General features: G+C 42.2%; 1 protein-coding gene across 1 annotated transcript in view; it reads right to left on the bottom strand.

The window, feature by feature from the left end:
• The window catches only part of COL16A1 (collagen type XVI alpha 1 chain), a 375,234-nt gene that overhangs the window by 110,857 nt on the left and 248,644 nt on the right, over positions 1-15,733 (bottom strand). The window contains exons 26-27 of the mRNA XM_073571772.1: positions 3,644-3,679; positions 3,211-3,246 (exon numbers count right to left, since the gene is read on the bottom strand). Of these exons, the coding sequence (XP_073427873.1) occupies positions 3,211-3,246; positions 3,644-3,679 (72 nt within the window). The remainder of the gene's footprint in view (positions 1-3,210; positions 3,247-3,643; positions 3,680-15,733) is intronic.

Raw genomic sequence — 15,733 nt, 5'->3', positions numbered from 1 at the left:
GAAAGCAGAAATAGTGCATTCCAAATTCCGCCTCAGTAGCTCTGTAATTTCCTTATCATTGGGCAGTGGATAGCAAGTTAGGAAGAAGTAGAATTCCTTATCGCTGGCTTTTTTGACAGATGTTCTGCGGGTGAAGCTCTGTTCACATGTGCAGTTGCCATCTGAGTGTATTGGACAAAGTATTAAAAAAAATGTATTGGATACAAATGGAGCAAAAACGTTTTCATTTTGCATCCATTTTAATTCTGTTTATAATGCATCAGTTTTTACTAGAGGTGTCTCTAGGCAAGTGCATTACTTTAAAAGTGGTGGATTGTTAATGCAAACCTTGCCACTTTCTGATCCGCAGGCTACATCCAGCCCTTTGGTTGTTCCTATCCAGCTCGCAGACTGAGACAGATTAAAAAACTGGTACAATACCATGTGGCCACCCCATTCCCCATCTGTAGTCTCGATTTAAATAGTAAAGTGGCTCAGCTGATTACAATATAGAAACCGGGAGCTGTCTGCTTCCATCATTCAGCCTGTGTGTCTGAGTCTCAAAGTAGCAGGGATGATAATGCCACTACATTGCACCTACTGTGTGGACACTCTGTCCTCCTGCTGCACAGAGAAGAACAAGGCTACATGAGTAGTTTTCTTTTTCTTATTGTCAGTCAGTACTTGGCTGTGAGGGTCATCATAATCATACTTTGTGTGGGGGCAGTTCTTGGGAACTGTGGGGGCATCTTACTGTGCGGTGGCCATCACTCTGTCCAACAGTATATGGGGGGTGGACTGGGGGTCATAATGCTGTGTGTCAGGGGGTAATGGGAGCCATAATACTGTGTGATTTGCTGGGTGGGCCATCATATTGTGGTGATCTGATCATCATACTGTATTGGGAGCTGTAGGGGAATCATACCATGGAAGACGCTATGGGGGAATCATAGTATGTGGGAGCTGTAGCGGTATCATACAGTGTGTGGGTAAATGTGGAGGCCATCATACGTTCTGTGAGGTTAGACAGTAGGGGCATAATACTGTATGTGTTGGAGTGTGAGGATATCAAACAGTGTGGGGGGCTGTAACGGCATTGTACTGTATTTGGAGACATCATACTGAGTGAGAGGGTATGAAGGGCATAACACTATGTATTGGGGGTTGTAGGGATATCATACTGTGTATGGAGGTTTCTGTGCATAATACTATTGTTTTGCCGGTTGATATGGACCCAATGCGCCACGGGCCGGGCTTATCCTGGAGGGGCGCGAATAGATGCCTACCAGGTCCTCACTAGAGCCATTGGTGGTGAGGATAGGCTGGACTGCCAGTTGACACCAGGTGCCACTTCAGGGCAGACCCTGGGACTGCATCAGCTGACTGGAGTGTCAGAGGAACAGATATGCGGTACAGGAGAGCAAAGAGAGAAACAAGGTCAGACGGTCCAAGGTTGGCGCAGGCAGCAAAGGGTCATGATAATTAGCTGAGGTCATTAGCTGAGAGATCAAACAGTATGGGTATGGTAACTGGGTGAAATAGGAGAAACAAAGCACACAAATCACCTACTGGACACAAGCTGAACACATAGGCTAGCAACCAATGTTCAGGCAAAGAGTGGTGTGTGGAGCTACCTGATATAGAGCCTGCTTGCACGGGATAGGACCAGGGAACCTAATCTCTGCAGAACAAAGCAGGGTTAAATTCCTGCAGAGACTGACCACGCCCCCTAAGGCAAAATGTAAACCACCCTAAAATGCAGCAGTGCTGCAAGAGGCAAAACTCAATTAGCCATGTGATGACCACATTGAGTAGGGCGGTGCTGAAGAAGCATACAGGTTACCGACGTGACAAATATGTGGGGCTGTGTAGCCATTATATGGTGCTGGGAAGGGGGCTACGGAGGTATCATAATGTAAGTGGGTATAATACTGTGCAGATAGTTGTGAGGCATCACATTGTGTGTGGAGAAGTTATGGAGGCTAAAATTTTGTGTGTCTGGGGAGACTGTGATTCCGTCTGGGAACTGTAGTGGCATCTTACTGTGTAGAGCTGTGAGGGCATCATACTGTCTGTTGGGAAGCAGTGGGGGCAATCATACTGTGTATGTGTTGGGGCATGATAATATGTATTGGGGCTGTGGGGATATACCGGGTTTTGACTTGGGGTGGTTAAATTTGGGGACATCATACTGTTGTTGGGGGATTTAATGGGCATCATATTGTGTGTGTGAGCAACATATTATGTGTGGGGGAATGCAAAGGCATCATAATATATGTGTGTTATGGGGGGCACCAGCATCATATTGTGTGTGACAGCATCAGCATGTATAGAAGGCGCTGTTGACCTAGGTACATCTATACTTAGGGCTGAATAAAAGTAGCAGTACATGTTACAATAAGCCCTACCTTAACAAATATTAGCATTAACAGTAAAGTGGAAAGTGTAAATGTGACTCACTCAATCTTGGGATCCTCTGCATAGATTTAATTGCTGGCTACGGTAAATACAATGAAAGTTCAAAGTTTGGGGATAAAAACGCTCGTTTTATTACAATTTATGACATAAAATCTAATGTGCTGCACACATTAAAGCAATGATGAGCTAAGTCATGATCATTGTTTTAATGTGTGCATTATGTGGGATTTATGTCATAAATTGTAATAAGGCAAAATGTTTTCATCCCAAATGCTGGATCGTTTGTGAAAGCTTTGGACTTTCATATATTAGTGATAAAAAATTATATACCATGATAATATTAATGATAAAATTAATCAGAATTAAATTCAGCATGTTGGTTCTGCCCTCTACATCAGTCATGATCTCTCATGCAATCCTTTAAGAAAATTAATTGCTCATCCCTGTATTAATGGACAAAATAACTGATGACCAGCTCTCATGATCCATTTCTCTTAGACTTCAATGCTTAAAAAGCATCCATTTGGTTTCCATTTTTTTGACAAGACAAAAAACGTTGTGAAGTTCTCCCACTATTCAAATGAATGGATCCTAGACTTGATCATTTTATTTCCATTTTGTACATCCCAAAATGGATCCAACATATAAATAACTACTCGACATGTGAACACAGCCTAAGAAAACATAGTTTTTTAAAAATAATGTATTGGTTATTTAGCACATAGTCTAACAAATGAAAACTAAATGTATGGAAGTGCAGTGACCATTTCACGCATGGTAGTCAACATTCATGGGTTGCAAAACTATACTCACTGGTATTCCTGCTGTCCCTTCTTCCCCACGATCTCCCTATTTAGAGAATATGAAAACATCACACATTACATATACATTATCACTAGATAAATGATTCCTGCATATTGTCATTATTATACAAGAGATATCTGTAGCATGAATGATTGCCTAGACTAGTCATGGTAGAAAATACTATATGCGTGACCGATGCCGAAGCGCGGGGACTGAGTAAATGACTTACATAGCTCACAGTTATGAGTAGGTTTCTGGATGGCCACATAGAGAGGGGGTGTTCTACGATAAGCTTACACACAGTTCTTGCACAGGAGCCCTGTACTGGCTTTTTCTACCTTGCCTTGAGTAATATGTGAATAATCATTAAATGTGAACTTTCCACTTAATGCTAAACTTTATAATACTCTGTCTTATAGTTACTTTTTTATATTTGCAGTACCTTTTCTCCTTTGGGTCCAGTTTCACCAGGTAATCCCTGTTTCAAAAAATTCTTGAGTTAGTCATGTTCATGGCTATACTCCTACTGAAAAGAACCATTGTCCAATGAAAAACATTAGTTCATTTACAGTATTGTTATAAATGTGTTACTGCAAAATATTAATTTATTTCTGTTATACCTTTGCACAAGTAAGTGATCTGAGCTCTAGCACCATGAGGACAAATTATTCTAGCACTGAAGTTACTGTAACACTGTGCCAAGAACAGAAATGTCATAAAGGTAACCTTTTAAGCGAATCATGCTGCTCAGACCAGGGTAGCATGTATTAGAGCCAGGATGCACGATTGCAGTCAGTTACATTACTCTTTTAACCCCTTAGTGACCAAGCCAATTTTGACCTTAACCCCTTTGTGACGGACCAATTTGCAGGTTAATGACCAAGCCAATTTTTACAATTCCTACCACTGTCACTTTATAAGGTTATAACTCTGTACCGATTTAATGGATCCTGTTGATTCTGTTTTCTCATGACATATTTTACTTCATGTTAGTGGTAAAATTTCTTCAATTTGATTTGCAATTATTTGTGAAAAAAACGGAAATTTGGCGAAATACATTGAAAATTTAGCAATTTTCAAATTTTATATTTTTATTCTGTTAAACCAGAGAGGTATGTGACACAAAATGGTTAATAAATAACATTTCCCACATGTCTACTTTACATCAGCACAATTTTGGAACCAATTTTTTTTTTCATTAGAAAGTTATAAGGGTTAAAAGTTGACCAGCGATTTCTAATTTTTACAGCAAAAATTGCAAAACCATTTTTTTAGGGACCACCTCACATTTGAATTCACTTTGAGAGGTCAATATGGCAGAAAATACCCAAAAGTGACACCATTCTAAAAAGTGTACCCCTCAAGGTGCTCAAAACCATGTTCAAGAAGTTTACTAACCCTTTACGTGCTTCACAGGAACTGAAGCAATGTGGAAGGAAAAAATGAACATTTAACTTTTCTTTTACAAACATTTTACTTCACAACCAATTTTTTTTTATTTTCACAAGTGTACAAAGAGAAAGTGAACCACAAAATTTGTTGTGCAATTTCTCCTGAATACGCCAATACCCCATATGTGTGGGTAAACCACATTTTGGGCGCTCAGCAGGGCTTGGAAGGGGAAGGAGTGCCATTTGACTTTTACAATGCAGAATTGGCTGGAATTGAGATTGGACGCCATATTGTGTTTGGAGAGCCCCTGATGTTCCTACACAGTGGAAACCCCCCAACAAGTGACACCATTTTGGAAACTAGACCCCTTAATGAACTTATCTAGAATTCTGGTGAGCACTTTGAACCTCCAAGTGCTTCACAGAAGTTTATAACGTAGAGCCATGAAAATAAAAAATCATATTTTTTCCACAAAATGATCTTTTCACCCCCAAATGTTTATTTTTACAAGGGTAACAGAGAAATTAGTCCCCAAAAGTTGTTGTGCAATTTGTTCTGAGTATGCCAATACCCCATATGTGGGGGTAAACCACTGTTTGGGCACACGGCAGAGCTCAGAAGGGAAGGAATGTCGGTTGACTTTTTCAATGCAGAATTGGCTGGAATTGAGATTGGACACCATGTTGCATTTGCAGAGCCCCTGATGTGCCTAAATAGTAGAAACCCCCCACAAGTTGTTAGGCGTGAGATTCCTGGCACTGCACAGCGGGAGTCCAGAGCCAGACATCCTGCGGTCTCCCATTCTTCCTCGACCGCTCCAGGTGTTGCTCAGCAAACACGGCAAGCCAGGCTTGCTGCTCAGACTCGCTCTGACAGCCTGGATGTTGCTGCCACCTCTGGTGCAGTAATAGCAGCGCATCCTGCTCTGCTGGGAACTGCTCCTGAGGCTAAGCCCTCATGCCGTGCTACTGGGCATGCCCGCAACTTGACCTCTCACTGGAGAGCAGGGGTCACATGCTCAGGTCCTACGTCGGATCTGATTGGTCCTTCCCAAGCTAATGGAAGGTCCCGGAAGCACATCGCTATAAAAAGCCCGCATGGCGGCTCGGCGATGCGCTAGTGTAGCATATTATGCTGTGTGTGTATGGTGACGGATGTGTGGACTGGTGACTGACGCATTATGAAACCCCTTCCCTCGGATATTACGAATGGTGATAGAGAGTTGGATAGTCAGTCTCAGCTTGTGGCAAGTTACACGCCACGTGATCCGTGCCTACACTAGCGTCTGTCGGTGCCCGTGTCTCAGCGCCGACGTCTGCGGATTTACCTGCCGCTGCGCTGCACTAACCGCAGCTACTCTTGGTCGCTGTTGCGACGCCACACGCAGGTCTCTGTGACATTAGCAGAGCCGTGTCTCGGCATCACATTGCCTCTTGCGACTCTGTGCCAGAACAGAGCCGTCCTTAGCGTTTGGGTGACGTTAACCTGAGCGCAGTACCTCACTGATTAGGTGCATCTGCCATTGTTCAGCAGCGGTCTTGTCACCTACCGCACGGTGGACTCCGGGCGGCGAACGCACCTCCTGTTATTTTATATTTGGTGCGTTCCGCCGTCCTAACACAAGTGACCCCATTTTGGAAACTAGACCCCCCCAAGAAGCTTATTTAGATGTGTGGTGAGCACTTTGAACCCCCAAGTGCTTCACAGAAGTTTATAATGCAGAGCTGTGAAAATAAAAAATCATTTTTTTCCACAAAAATGATTTTTTAGCCCCCAATTATTTTATTTTCCCAAGGGTAACAGGAGAAATTATACCCCCAAAGTTGGTGTGCAATTTGTCCTGAGTACGCTGATGCCCCTGGGGTAAACCACTGTTTAGGCACACATCAGGGCGCGGAAGGGAGGGAGCACCATTTGACTTTTTGAACACAAAGTTGGCTGGAATCAATGGTGACACCATGTCGCATTTGGAGACCCCCTGTTGTGCCTAATTAGTGGAAACCCCTCAAGTCTAGCTCCAACCCTAACCCCAGCACACCCCTAATCCTAATCCCAATCCTAACCCTAATCCCTAACCCTTATCCTAACCCTAATTCTAACCCCAACCCTAATTCCAACCCTAACCCTAATTCCAACCCTAACCCTAATTCCAACCCTAACCCTATTTCTAACGCTAACCCAAATGGAAAAATGAAAAAAAAAAAAATTCTTTATTTTATTATTTTTCCCTACCTATGGGGGTGATAAAAGGGGAGTTTATTTACTAATTTTTAGTATTTTGATCACTGGTTTATTATTTTGATGTGCGATCACATCAGAGGAGAGAGAAATTTAATGACAAATCAGACTTTTTTTTTCAGTCACCGTTATATGGTTAATAACGGCGATCGCAAAAGCGGGGTCGGTAAAAACCGACCCCAATCATGTTCTCTGGGGTCTCGGCTACCCGCAGCAGCCGAGACCCCGGAGAAAATCAGACTCTGGGGGGTGCTATACACTTTCTCCACAGCACCGTTAACTAACCCCTTCATGACCCAGCCTATTTTCACCTTAATGACCTGGCCATTTTTTGAAATTCTGACCAGTGTCCCTTTATGAGGTAATAACTCAGGAACGCTTCAACGGATCCTAGCGATTCTGAGAATGTTTTTTCATGACATTTTGGGCTTCATGTTAGAGGTAAATTTAGGTCTATAATTTTTGTGTTTATTTGTGAAAAAAATTGAAATTTGGCGAAAATTTTGAAAATTTAGCAATTTTTTTATTCTGTTAATGGGTTAACGTCTACTTTACATAAGCACAATTTTGGAAACTAAATTTTTTTTGTTAGGAAGTTATAAGGGTTAAAAGTTGACCAGCGATTTCTCATTTTTACAACAAAATTTACAAAACCATTTTTTTTAGGGCCCACCTCACATTTGAAGTCACTTTGATGGGTCTATATGGCAGAAAATACCCAAAAGTGATACCATTCTAAAAACTGCACCCCTCAAGCTACTCAAAACTACATTCATGAAGATTATTAACCCTTCAGGTGCTTCACAGAAACTAAAGCAACGTGGAAGGAAAAAATGGACATTTTAATTTTTCCAGCAAAAATTTTCTTTTAGCATCAATTTTTTCATTTTCACATGGGTAACAGTATAAAATAGATCATAAAATTTGTTGGGCAATTTCTCCTGAGTACACAAATACCTCATATGTGATCATAAACTACTGGATGCATGGCAGGGCACAGAAGGGAAGGAGCCCCATTTGGCTTTTTGAATGGAAAATATGCTGGAATATTTAGCGGTTGCCATGTCGCGTTTGGAGAGCCCCTGTGTGCCTAAACATTGGAGCTCCCCCACCAGTGACCCTGTTTTGGAAACTAGACACCCCAAGGAACTTATCTAGATGCATAGTGAGCACTTCGAACCCCCAGGTGCTTTACAAATTGATCCATAATTTTTTTTCGCGAAAAACTTTCTTTTAGCCTCAGTTTTTTCATTTTCATGGGCAACAGGATAAAATGGATCCTAAAATTTGTTGGGAAATTTCTCCTGAGTACACCAATACCTTATATGTGGTCATAATCCACTGTTTGGGCACACGGCAGGGCCCGGAAGGTCAGGAACGCTATTTGACTTTTTGAATGGAAAATTAGCTCCAATCGTTAGCGGACACCATGTCGTGTTTGGAGAGCCCCTGTGTGCCTAAACAGTGAAAAACCCCACAATTGACACCATTTTGGAAACTAGACCCCTTAAGGAACTTATCTAGATGTGTGGTAAGCACCCCCAAGTGCTTCATAGAAGTTTATAACGCAGAGCAATGAAAATAAAAAAAATCATTTTTTTCCCTCAAAAATGATTTTTTTAGCCTGCTATTTTTTATTTTCACAAGGCTAACAGGAGAAATTGGACAACAAAAGTAGTTGTGAAATTTTTCCTGAGTAAACCAATACCCCATATGTGGGGGAAAACCACTGTTTGGGTGCATGGGAGAGCTCAGAAGGGAAGGAGTGCCATTTTGGAATGCAGACTTTGATGGAATGTTCTGTGGGCGTCATGTTGCGTTTGCAGAGCCCCTGATGTTCCTAAACAGTAGAAACCCCCCACAAGTGGCCCCATTTTGGAAACTAGACCTCCCAAGGAGCTTATCTAGATGTGTAGTGAGCACTTTGAACCCCCAAGTGCTTCACAGAAGTTTATAAACGCAGAGCCATAAAAATAAAAAATCTTTTTCTTTCCTCAAAAATGATTTTTTAGCCCACTATTTTATTTTCCCAAGGGTAACAGGATAAATGGGACCCCAAAAATTGTTGTCCAGTTTGTTCTGAGTACGTTGGTACCCCATATGTGGGGGGAACCACTGTTTGGGCTCATGGCAGGGTTCAGAAGGGACAGAGCGCCATTTAACTTTTTGAATGGAAAATTAGCTCCAATCATTAGCGGACACCATGTCGTTTTTGGAGAGACCCTGTGTGCCTAAACTTTGGAGCTCCCCCACAAATGACCCTATTTTGGAAACTAGACCCCAAAGAACTTATCTAGATAGTGAGCACTTTGAACCCTTAGGTGCTTCACAGAAGTTTATAACGCAGAGCCGTGAAAATAAAAAATCATTTTTTCCCTCAAAAAATGATTTTTTATCCCACAATTTTTTATTTTCACAAGGGTAACAGGAGAAGTTAGACTCCCAAAGTTGTTGTGCAATTTTTTCTCAGTACGCTGATATCCCATATGTGGGGGTAAACCACTGTTTGGGCACACGTCGGGGCTTGGAATGGAGGGAGCACTGTTTGACTTTTTTGAACGCAAAATTGGCTGGAATAAATGGTGGCCCATGTCGCAATGGAGATCCCCTGATGTGCCTAAATAGTGGAAACCCCTCAATTCTAACTCCAACCCTCACCCCAACACACCCCTAACCTTTATCCCAACCCTACCCATAACCCTAACCACAACCCTATCCCCAACACACCCCTGACCCTAATTCCAACTCTAACCCTAACCACAAGCCTAACCCTAATCCCTGCCCCAACCCACCCCTAACCCTAATCTTAACCTTAATTCCAACCCTAACCCTAATCCTAACCCTAACCCTAATTCCAACCATAACCCTAATCCTAACCCTAACCCTAATTCAAACCCTAACCCTAATTATAACCTTAACCCTAATGGAAAAATAAAATATTTTATTTATTTTATTATTTGTCCCTACCTATGGGGGTGATAAAGGGGGCGTTTATTTACTCTTTTTTATTTTGATCACTGTGAGAGTTTATCACAGTGATCAAAATGAACGAATGAATCTGCCGGCTGGCATATTCGATGGGCGCACTGCGCATGCGCCCGCCATTTTGCAAGATGGCAGTGCCCAGGAAGGATCTGGGATGGACACCGGGATGGACACAGGGACATAGGAGGTACCGGGGGTGAGGGGGGTGAGGAGGGGATCAGAAGGTGGGGGGAGCAGATGGTGACGGTGGCCACAGATTGCCGCCGTCAATCGGTGGCGGGGTCGATCGCTCCCGTCAGTCAGTGTTGGGGGTCAGATCTCGGTCTCCAGCCATGGCAGATGCCTTTGCAGCATCAGCCATGGCTGGATTGTAATATTTCACCAAATTTCATTGGTGAAATATTACAAATCGCTCTGATTGGCTGTTAAAAGTGAAACAGCCAATCAGAGCGATCGTAGCCATGGGGGCTAAGCCACCCCCCTGGGGTGAAGCACAAAAGGTCCTGTATGTGTGGGTCGGGTGACCGTTCAGTGACCACAGTCACCTGACCCGCAGGAGGGCTATCAATTCATGATGCCACATAGGCATCATGGGTCGGATTGGCACCGACTTTCATGACACCTGCGTGGTGTCAAAGGTCAGGAAGGGGTTAACGGCACTGTGGTTTAAGTATTCTTAACTACCGCCATTAAAGGCGTATCTGAGGTCATTAACTTCTTTACTCACAAGGGTGGTTTGCATGTTAATGCCCGGGCCAATTTTTACAATTCTGACCACTGTCCCTTTATGAGGCAATAACTCTGGAATGCTTCCGTGGATCCCGGTGATTCTGACATTATTTTCTCATGACATATTGTACTTCACGTTAGTGGTAAAATTTCATTCATATAACTTGCGTTTATTTGTGAAAAAAATGGAAATTTGGTGAAAATTTCCCAATTTTCCAACTTTGAATTTTTATGCTCTTAAATCACAGAGATATGGCACTCAAAAAACTTAATAAATAACATTTCCCACCTGTTTACTTTACATCAGCACAGTTTGGGGACCAAAATTTTATTTTGTTAGGAAGTTATAAGGGTTAAAAGTTGACCAGCGATTTCTCATTTTTACAACACTTTTTTATTTTAAGAGACCACATCACATTTGAAGTCACTTTGAGGGGTCTATATGATAGAAAATACCCAAAAGTGACACCATTCTAAAAACTGCACCCCGCAAGGTACTCAAAACCAGATTCAAGAAGATTATTAACCCTTCAGGTGCTTCACAGGAACTTTTTGAATGTTTAAAAAAGATGAACATCTACCTTTTTTCACAAAAAAATTACTTCAGATTCAAATTTTTTATTTTACCAAGGGTAACAGGAGAAATTGGTCTGCAAAAGTTATTGTGCAATTTGTCCTGAGTACGCTGATACCTGATATGTAGGGGAACCACTGCATGGCAGAGCTTAGAATGGAAGGAGCGCCATTTGACATTTTCACTGCAAAATTGGCTGAAATTCAGATCGGACACCATGTCACGTTTGGAGAGCTCATGATGTGCCTAAACAGTGGAAACCCCCCACAAGTGACCCAATTTTGGAAACTACACCCCCCAAGGAACTAATCTAGATATGTGGTGAGCACTTTGAACCCCCAAGGGCTTCACAGAAGTTTATAATGTACAGCCGTACAATTAAGAAATCATATTTTTTCTACAAAAATTATCTTTTCACCCCAATTTTTATTTTCCCAATGGTATCAGGAGAAATTGGACCCCAGAAGTTGTTGTACAATTTGTCCTGAGTAGGCTGATACCGCATATGTGGGGGTAAACCACTGTTTGGGCGCATGGCAGAGCTTGGAAGGGAAGGAGCACTGTTTGACTTTTTCAACGCAGAATTGGCTGGAATTGAGATCAGACGCCATGTTGCATTTGGAGAGCACCTGATGTGCCTTAACAGTGGAAATTCCCCAATTCTAACTTCAACCCTAACCCCAACACACCCCTAACCCTAATCTCAGCCCTAACCCTAGCCCTAACCCTAGCCCTAACCCTAACCCTAGCCCTAACTTTAGCCCTAGGTCTAACCCTAACCCTAATGGGAAAATGGAAATAGATACTTTTTTTAACCCCTTAACGACCAGGGGTATTTTTGGTTTTACATTTTCATTTTTCCCTCCCCTTCTTTCCAGAGCCATAACTTTTTTATTTTTCCATTTATATGGCCATGTGAGGGCTTATTTTTTGCGGGACGAGTTGTACTTTTAAATGACATCATTGGTTTTACCATATCATGTACTCGAAAACGGGAAAAAAATTCCAAGTGCAGTGAAATTGCAAAAAAAAATCTGACCTGCCATTATGATTCTCCAGGTCATTACGAGTTCATAGACACCAAACATGTCTATGTCCTCTTTTATCTAAGTGGTGAAAAAAAATTCCAAAGTTTGCTAAAAAAAAAAAAAAAAAAAAAAAAAAAAAAATTTGCGCAATTTTCCGAGACCCGTAGCGTCTCCATTTTTCATGATCTGGGGTCGGGTGAGGGCTTATTTTTTCCGTGCCGGACTGACGTTTTTAATGATACCACTTTTGTGCAGATACATTCTTTTGATCGCCCGTTATTGCATTTTAATGCAATGTCTTGGTGACCAAAAAAAGTAATTCTGGCGTTTTGAATTTTTTTCTCGCTACGCCGTTTAGCGATCGGGTTAATGCCTTTTTTTATTGATAGATCGGGCGATTCTGAACGCGGCGATACCTAATATGTGTATGTGGGATTTTTTTTTTTTACTGTTTTATTTTGATTGGGGCGAAAGGGGGGTGATTTGAACTTTTAGGTTTTTTTAATTTTTTTTATTTTTAAACTTTTTTTTTACTTTTTGCATGCTTCAATAGCCTCCATAGGAGGCTAGAAGCTTGCGCAACCCGATCGGCTCTGCTACATATGGGCAATGAGCAGATCGCCCATATGTAGCAGATTTACTGCTGTGCTTTCAGTGCCGACCACCGGGTGGCGCTGAAAGCCATATGCCTGGAACAACCATAGAGGTCTCATAGAGACATCTGGTTGTCCAGGCAACATGACGCCGACCCCCGATCAAGTGACGGGGGTCGGCGATGACGTCACTTCCTTCCCGGAGGCCGGAAATGCTATTTAAATGCCCGCTGTCAGCTTTGACAGCGGCATTTAACTAGTTAATAGGCGCGGGCGGATGGCAATTCCGCTCGCGCCTATTGCGGGCACATGTCAGCTGTTCATAACAGCTGACATGTCCCGGCTTTGATGCGGGCTCAGCGCCGGAGCCCTCATCAAAGCAGGGGAAATGTCTGATGACGGACTGTGTCCGTCATTGGACATTAAGGGGTTAAATTTTATTATTTTTCCCTAACTAATGGGGTGATAAAGGGGGGTTTGATTTACTATTTTTAGCGGGTTTTTATGTTTGGCAGCTGTCACACGTTAAAAGACGCTTTTTATTGTAAAAATAGTTTTTGCATCGCCACATTTTCAGAGCTATAATTTTTCCGTAGTTTGACCCACTGCTTCATGTGAGGTCTTATTTTTCACGGGACGAGTTGTTGTTTTTATTGGTACCATTTTCGGGCAAGTGACATTTTTGATCGCTTTTTATTCTGATTTTTGGGACGCAAAATGAACAAAAAACAGCATTTCAGGAATTTCTTTTGGGGGGTGCGTTTACACTGTTCCGTGTGTGGTAAAGTTGATAAGGCGGTTTTATTATTCTGGTCAGTACGGTTACAGTGGTACCTCATTTTTTATGTTTTTTTATGTTTTGGTGCTTTTATGCAATGAAAATTTTATATAAAAAATAATTATTTTTGCATCGCTTTATTCTGCGAGCTATAACTTATTTATTTTTTCGCTGATGATGCTGTGTGGCATCTCGTTTTTTGTGGGATAAGATGTCGTTTTCATTAGTACCATGATTATTTATATCCGTCTTTGTGAACGCGCGCTATTGCACTTTTTGTTCAGCGGTAGGATGATAAAGCATTATTTTTTACTTTGTTATTCATTTTTATTTTTTAAGGGGTTCAATAAAGGGGTTAACTAGTGGGACAGTTTTATAGGGCGGGTTGTTACGGACGTGGCGATACTAAATATGTGTACTTTTATTGTTTTTTTTATTTTCAAAAAATTAATTTATTAGGGAAAATTTTTTTTTTAATTTATTTAGCGATTTTTTTATAAATTATTTTTACACTCTTTTTTTACTTTATTACATTGTCCCAGGGGGACATCGCTGTCATGTGTCAGATCGCTGATCTGACACATCACACAGCGCTGACAGATCAGCGATCTGACAGGCGCTGCACAGGTTTCCTCACTGCCTGCTCTCTGCAGGCCCTGAGGAAGCCGCCTCACTGCAGGACCCCGAAGACCCCCATATTGGATCCAGGGAACTGCAGGAAAGGAGGCCCACACAGCAGTGCTGCACATCGCACTGCTGCAGGGGTCTCAGGGAAGCACGGAGGGAGCCACCTCCCTGCCAATGCTTCCCTGATCCTCCGGTACACTGCGATCTTGCAAAACCATTTTTTTTAAGGAGCACATCAAATTTGAAGTGACTTTAAGGGGTCAATATGACAGAAAATACCTAAAAGTGACAACATTCTAAAAACTGTACCCCTCAAGGTGCTGAAAATCACATTCAGGTGCCTCATGAGAACTAAAGCAATGTGGAAGGAAAAAATTAACATTTACATTTTTTCACAAAATTTTACTTTAGATCCAAACATTTTTATTTTCACAAGGGTATCATGAGAAAGTGGACCATAAAATTTGTTTTGCAATTTCTCCTGAGTATATCAGTTCCTCATATGTGGGGGAAATCCACTATTTGGGTGCATGGCAGGGCTCAAAATGGAAGTAGCACAGTTTGACTTTTTGAATGCAAAATTGGCTGGAGTTGATGGTAGGCATTCTGTCATGTTTGGAGACACCCTGATGTGCCTAAACAGTGGAAGCCCCCCCAATTCTAACTCCAACCCTAACATAGCCCTAAACCCAACCCTAACTCCAACACAACCCTAACTCTAACCACAACCCAAACACAACCCTCACCCCAACACATCCGAAGCCCCAACACAACCCTAACCCCAATACAACCCTAACCTCTACACAACCCTATCCCCAACCCTAACCTTAAGGGTCTATCACAGTGATCAAAATGAACCAATAGAAAAAATCTTGCATTGTTGTCGGGTACCGGTCGGCAGATCTCAGCGGACGCACTGTGCATGCACCTGACATTTTCTTCCAAGAAGATGATGCTGAGGGTCTGGGGATGGAGCAGGAGGATCAAGGGATGACGGAGGTACCAGTGGGGCTTAGGGGACCCCATTTTTATCTCCTCTGGTTTGCTAGATTATATCAGAGGAGAGAGAAATGTATGGAAAACTGGACTTTTTTTGTAATCGCCGTTACAAATAATAACAAATAACGGCAATCCCGTGACAGAGGACAGTAAAAACTGACCCAAATCTTGTCTTCCGCAGAGATTTTACAACGCTGTGGGGGGCACTATACACTTATTTCTCGGCGCCGTTAAAAAGCAGCATGAGGAATATGGCCCCTTAACTGCCACCGTTAAAAGGCGTATCGGCAGTCGTTAAGGTTAGAAGATCAGGCTGGGGACCATAGCTAGAGAAGAGACTGGTCTGGCACCACTTCTTGCTAGCTTCTCCTACCAATACTCCAGGTGATCGACAGGTCTCTTGCTATGGTAGAGATCTGTCAATCATGTGCAGTAGTGACTTTAAATGAAACCTTTCAGCAGGTTCCCTTTATTAAGTTGCTGCAGTGCTGAACAACTCAATACCTTTATTTTAGCAATGCATGTTTCAGTTTCCGAGAAAGTCCAAATATTATGCTAATGAGCCACAAGTGATGAGGGGCTTGGCCCT

The sequence above is a fragment of the Dendrobates tinctorius genome, unplaced genomic scaffold (assembly GCF_039654945.1).
Source record: "Dendrobates tinctorius isolate UK_male_01 unplaced genomic scaffold, ASM3965494v1 ptg000007l, whole genome shotgun sequence".
NCBI classification, from domain to species: Eukaryota; Metazoa; Chordata; class Amphibia; order Anura; family Dendrobatidae; genus Dendrobates; species Dendrobates tinctorius.
The sequence above is the reverse complement of the archived record's forward strand: the minus strand, read 5'-3'. Positions and strand labels throughout refer to the sequence as shown.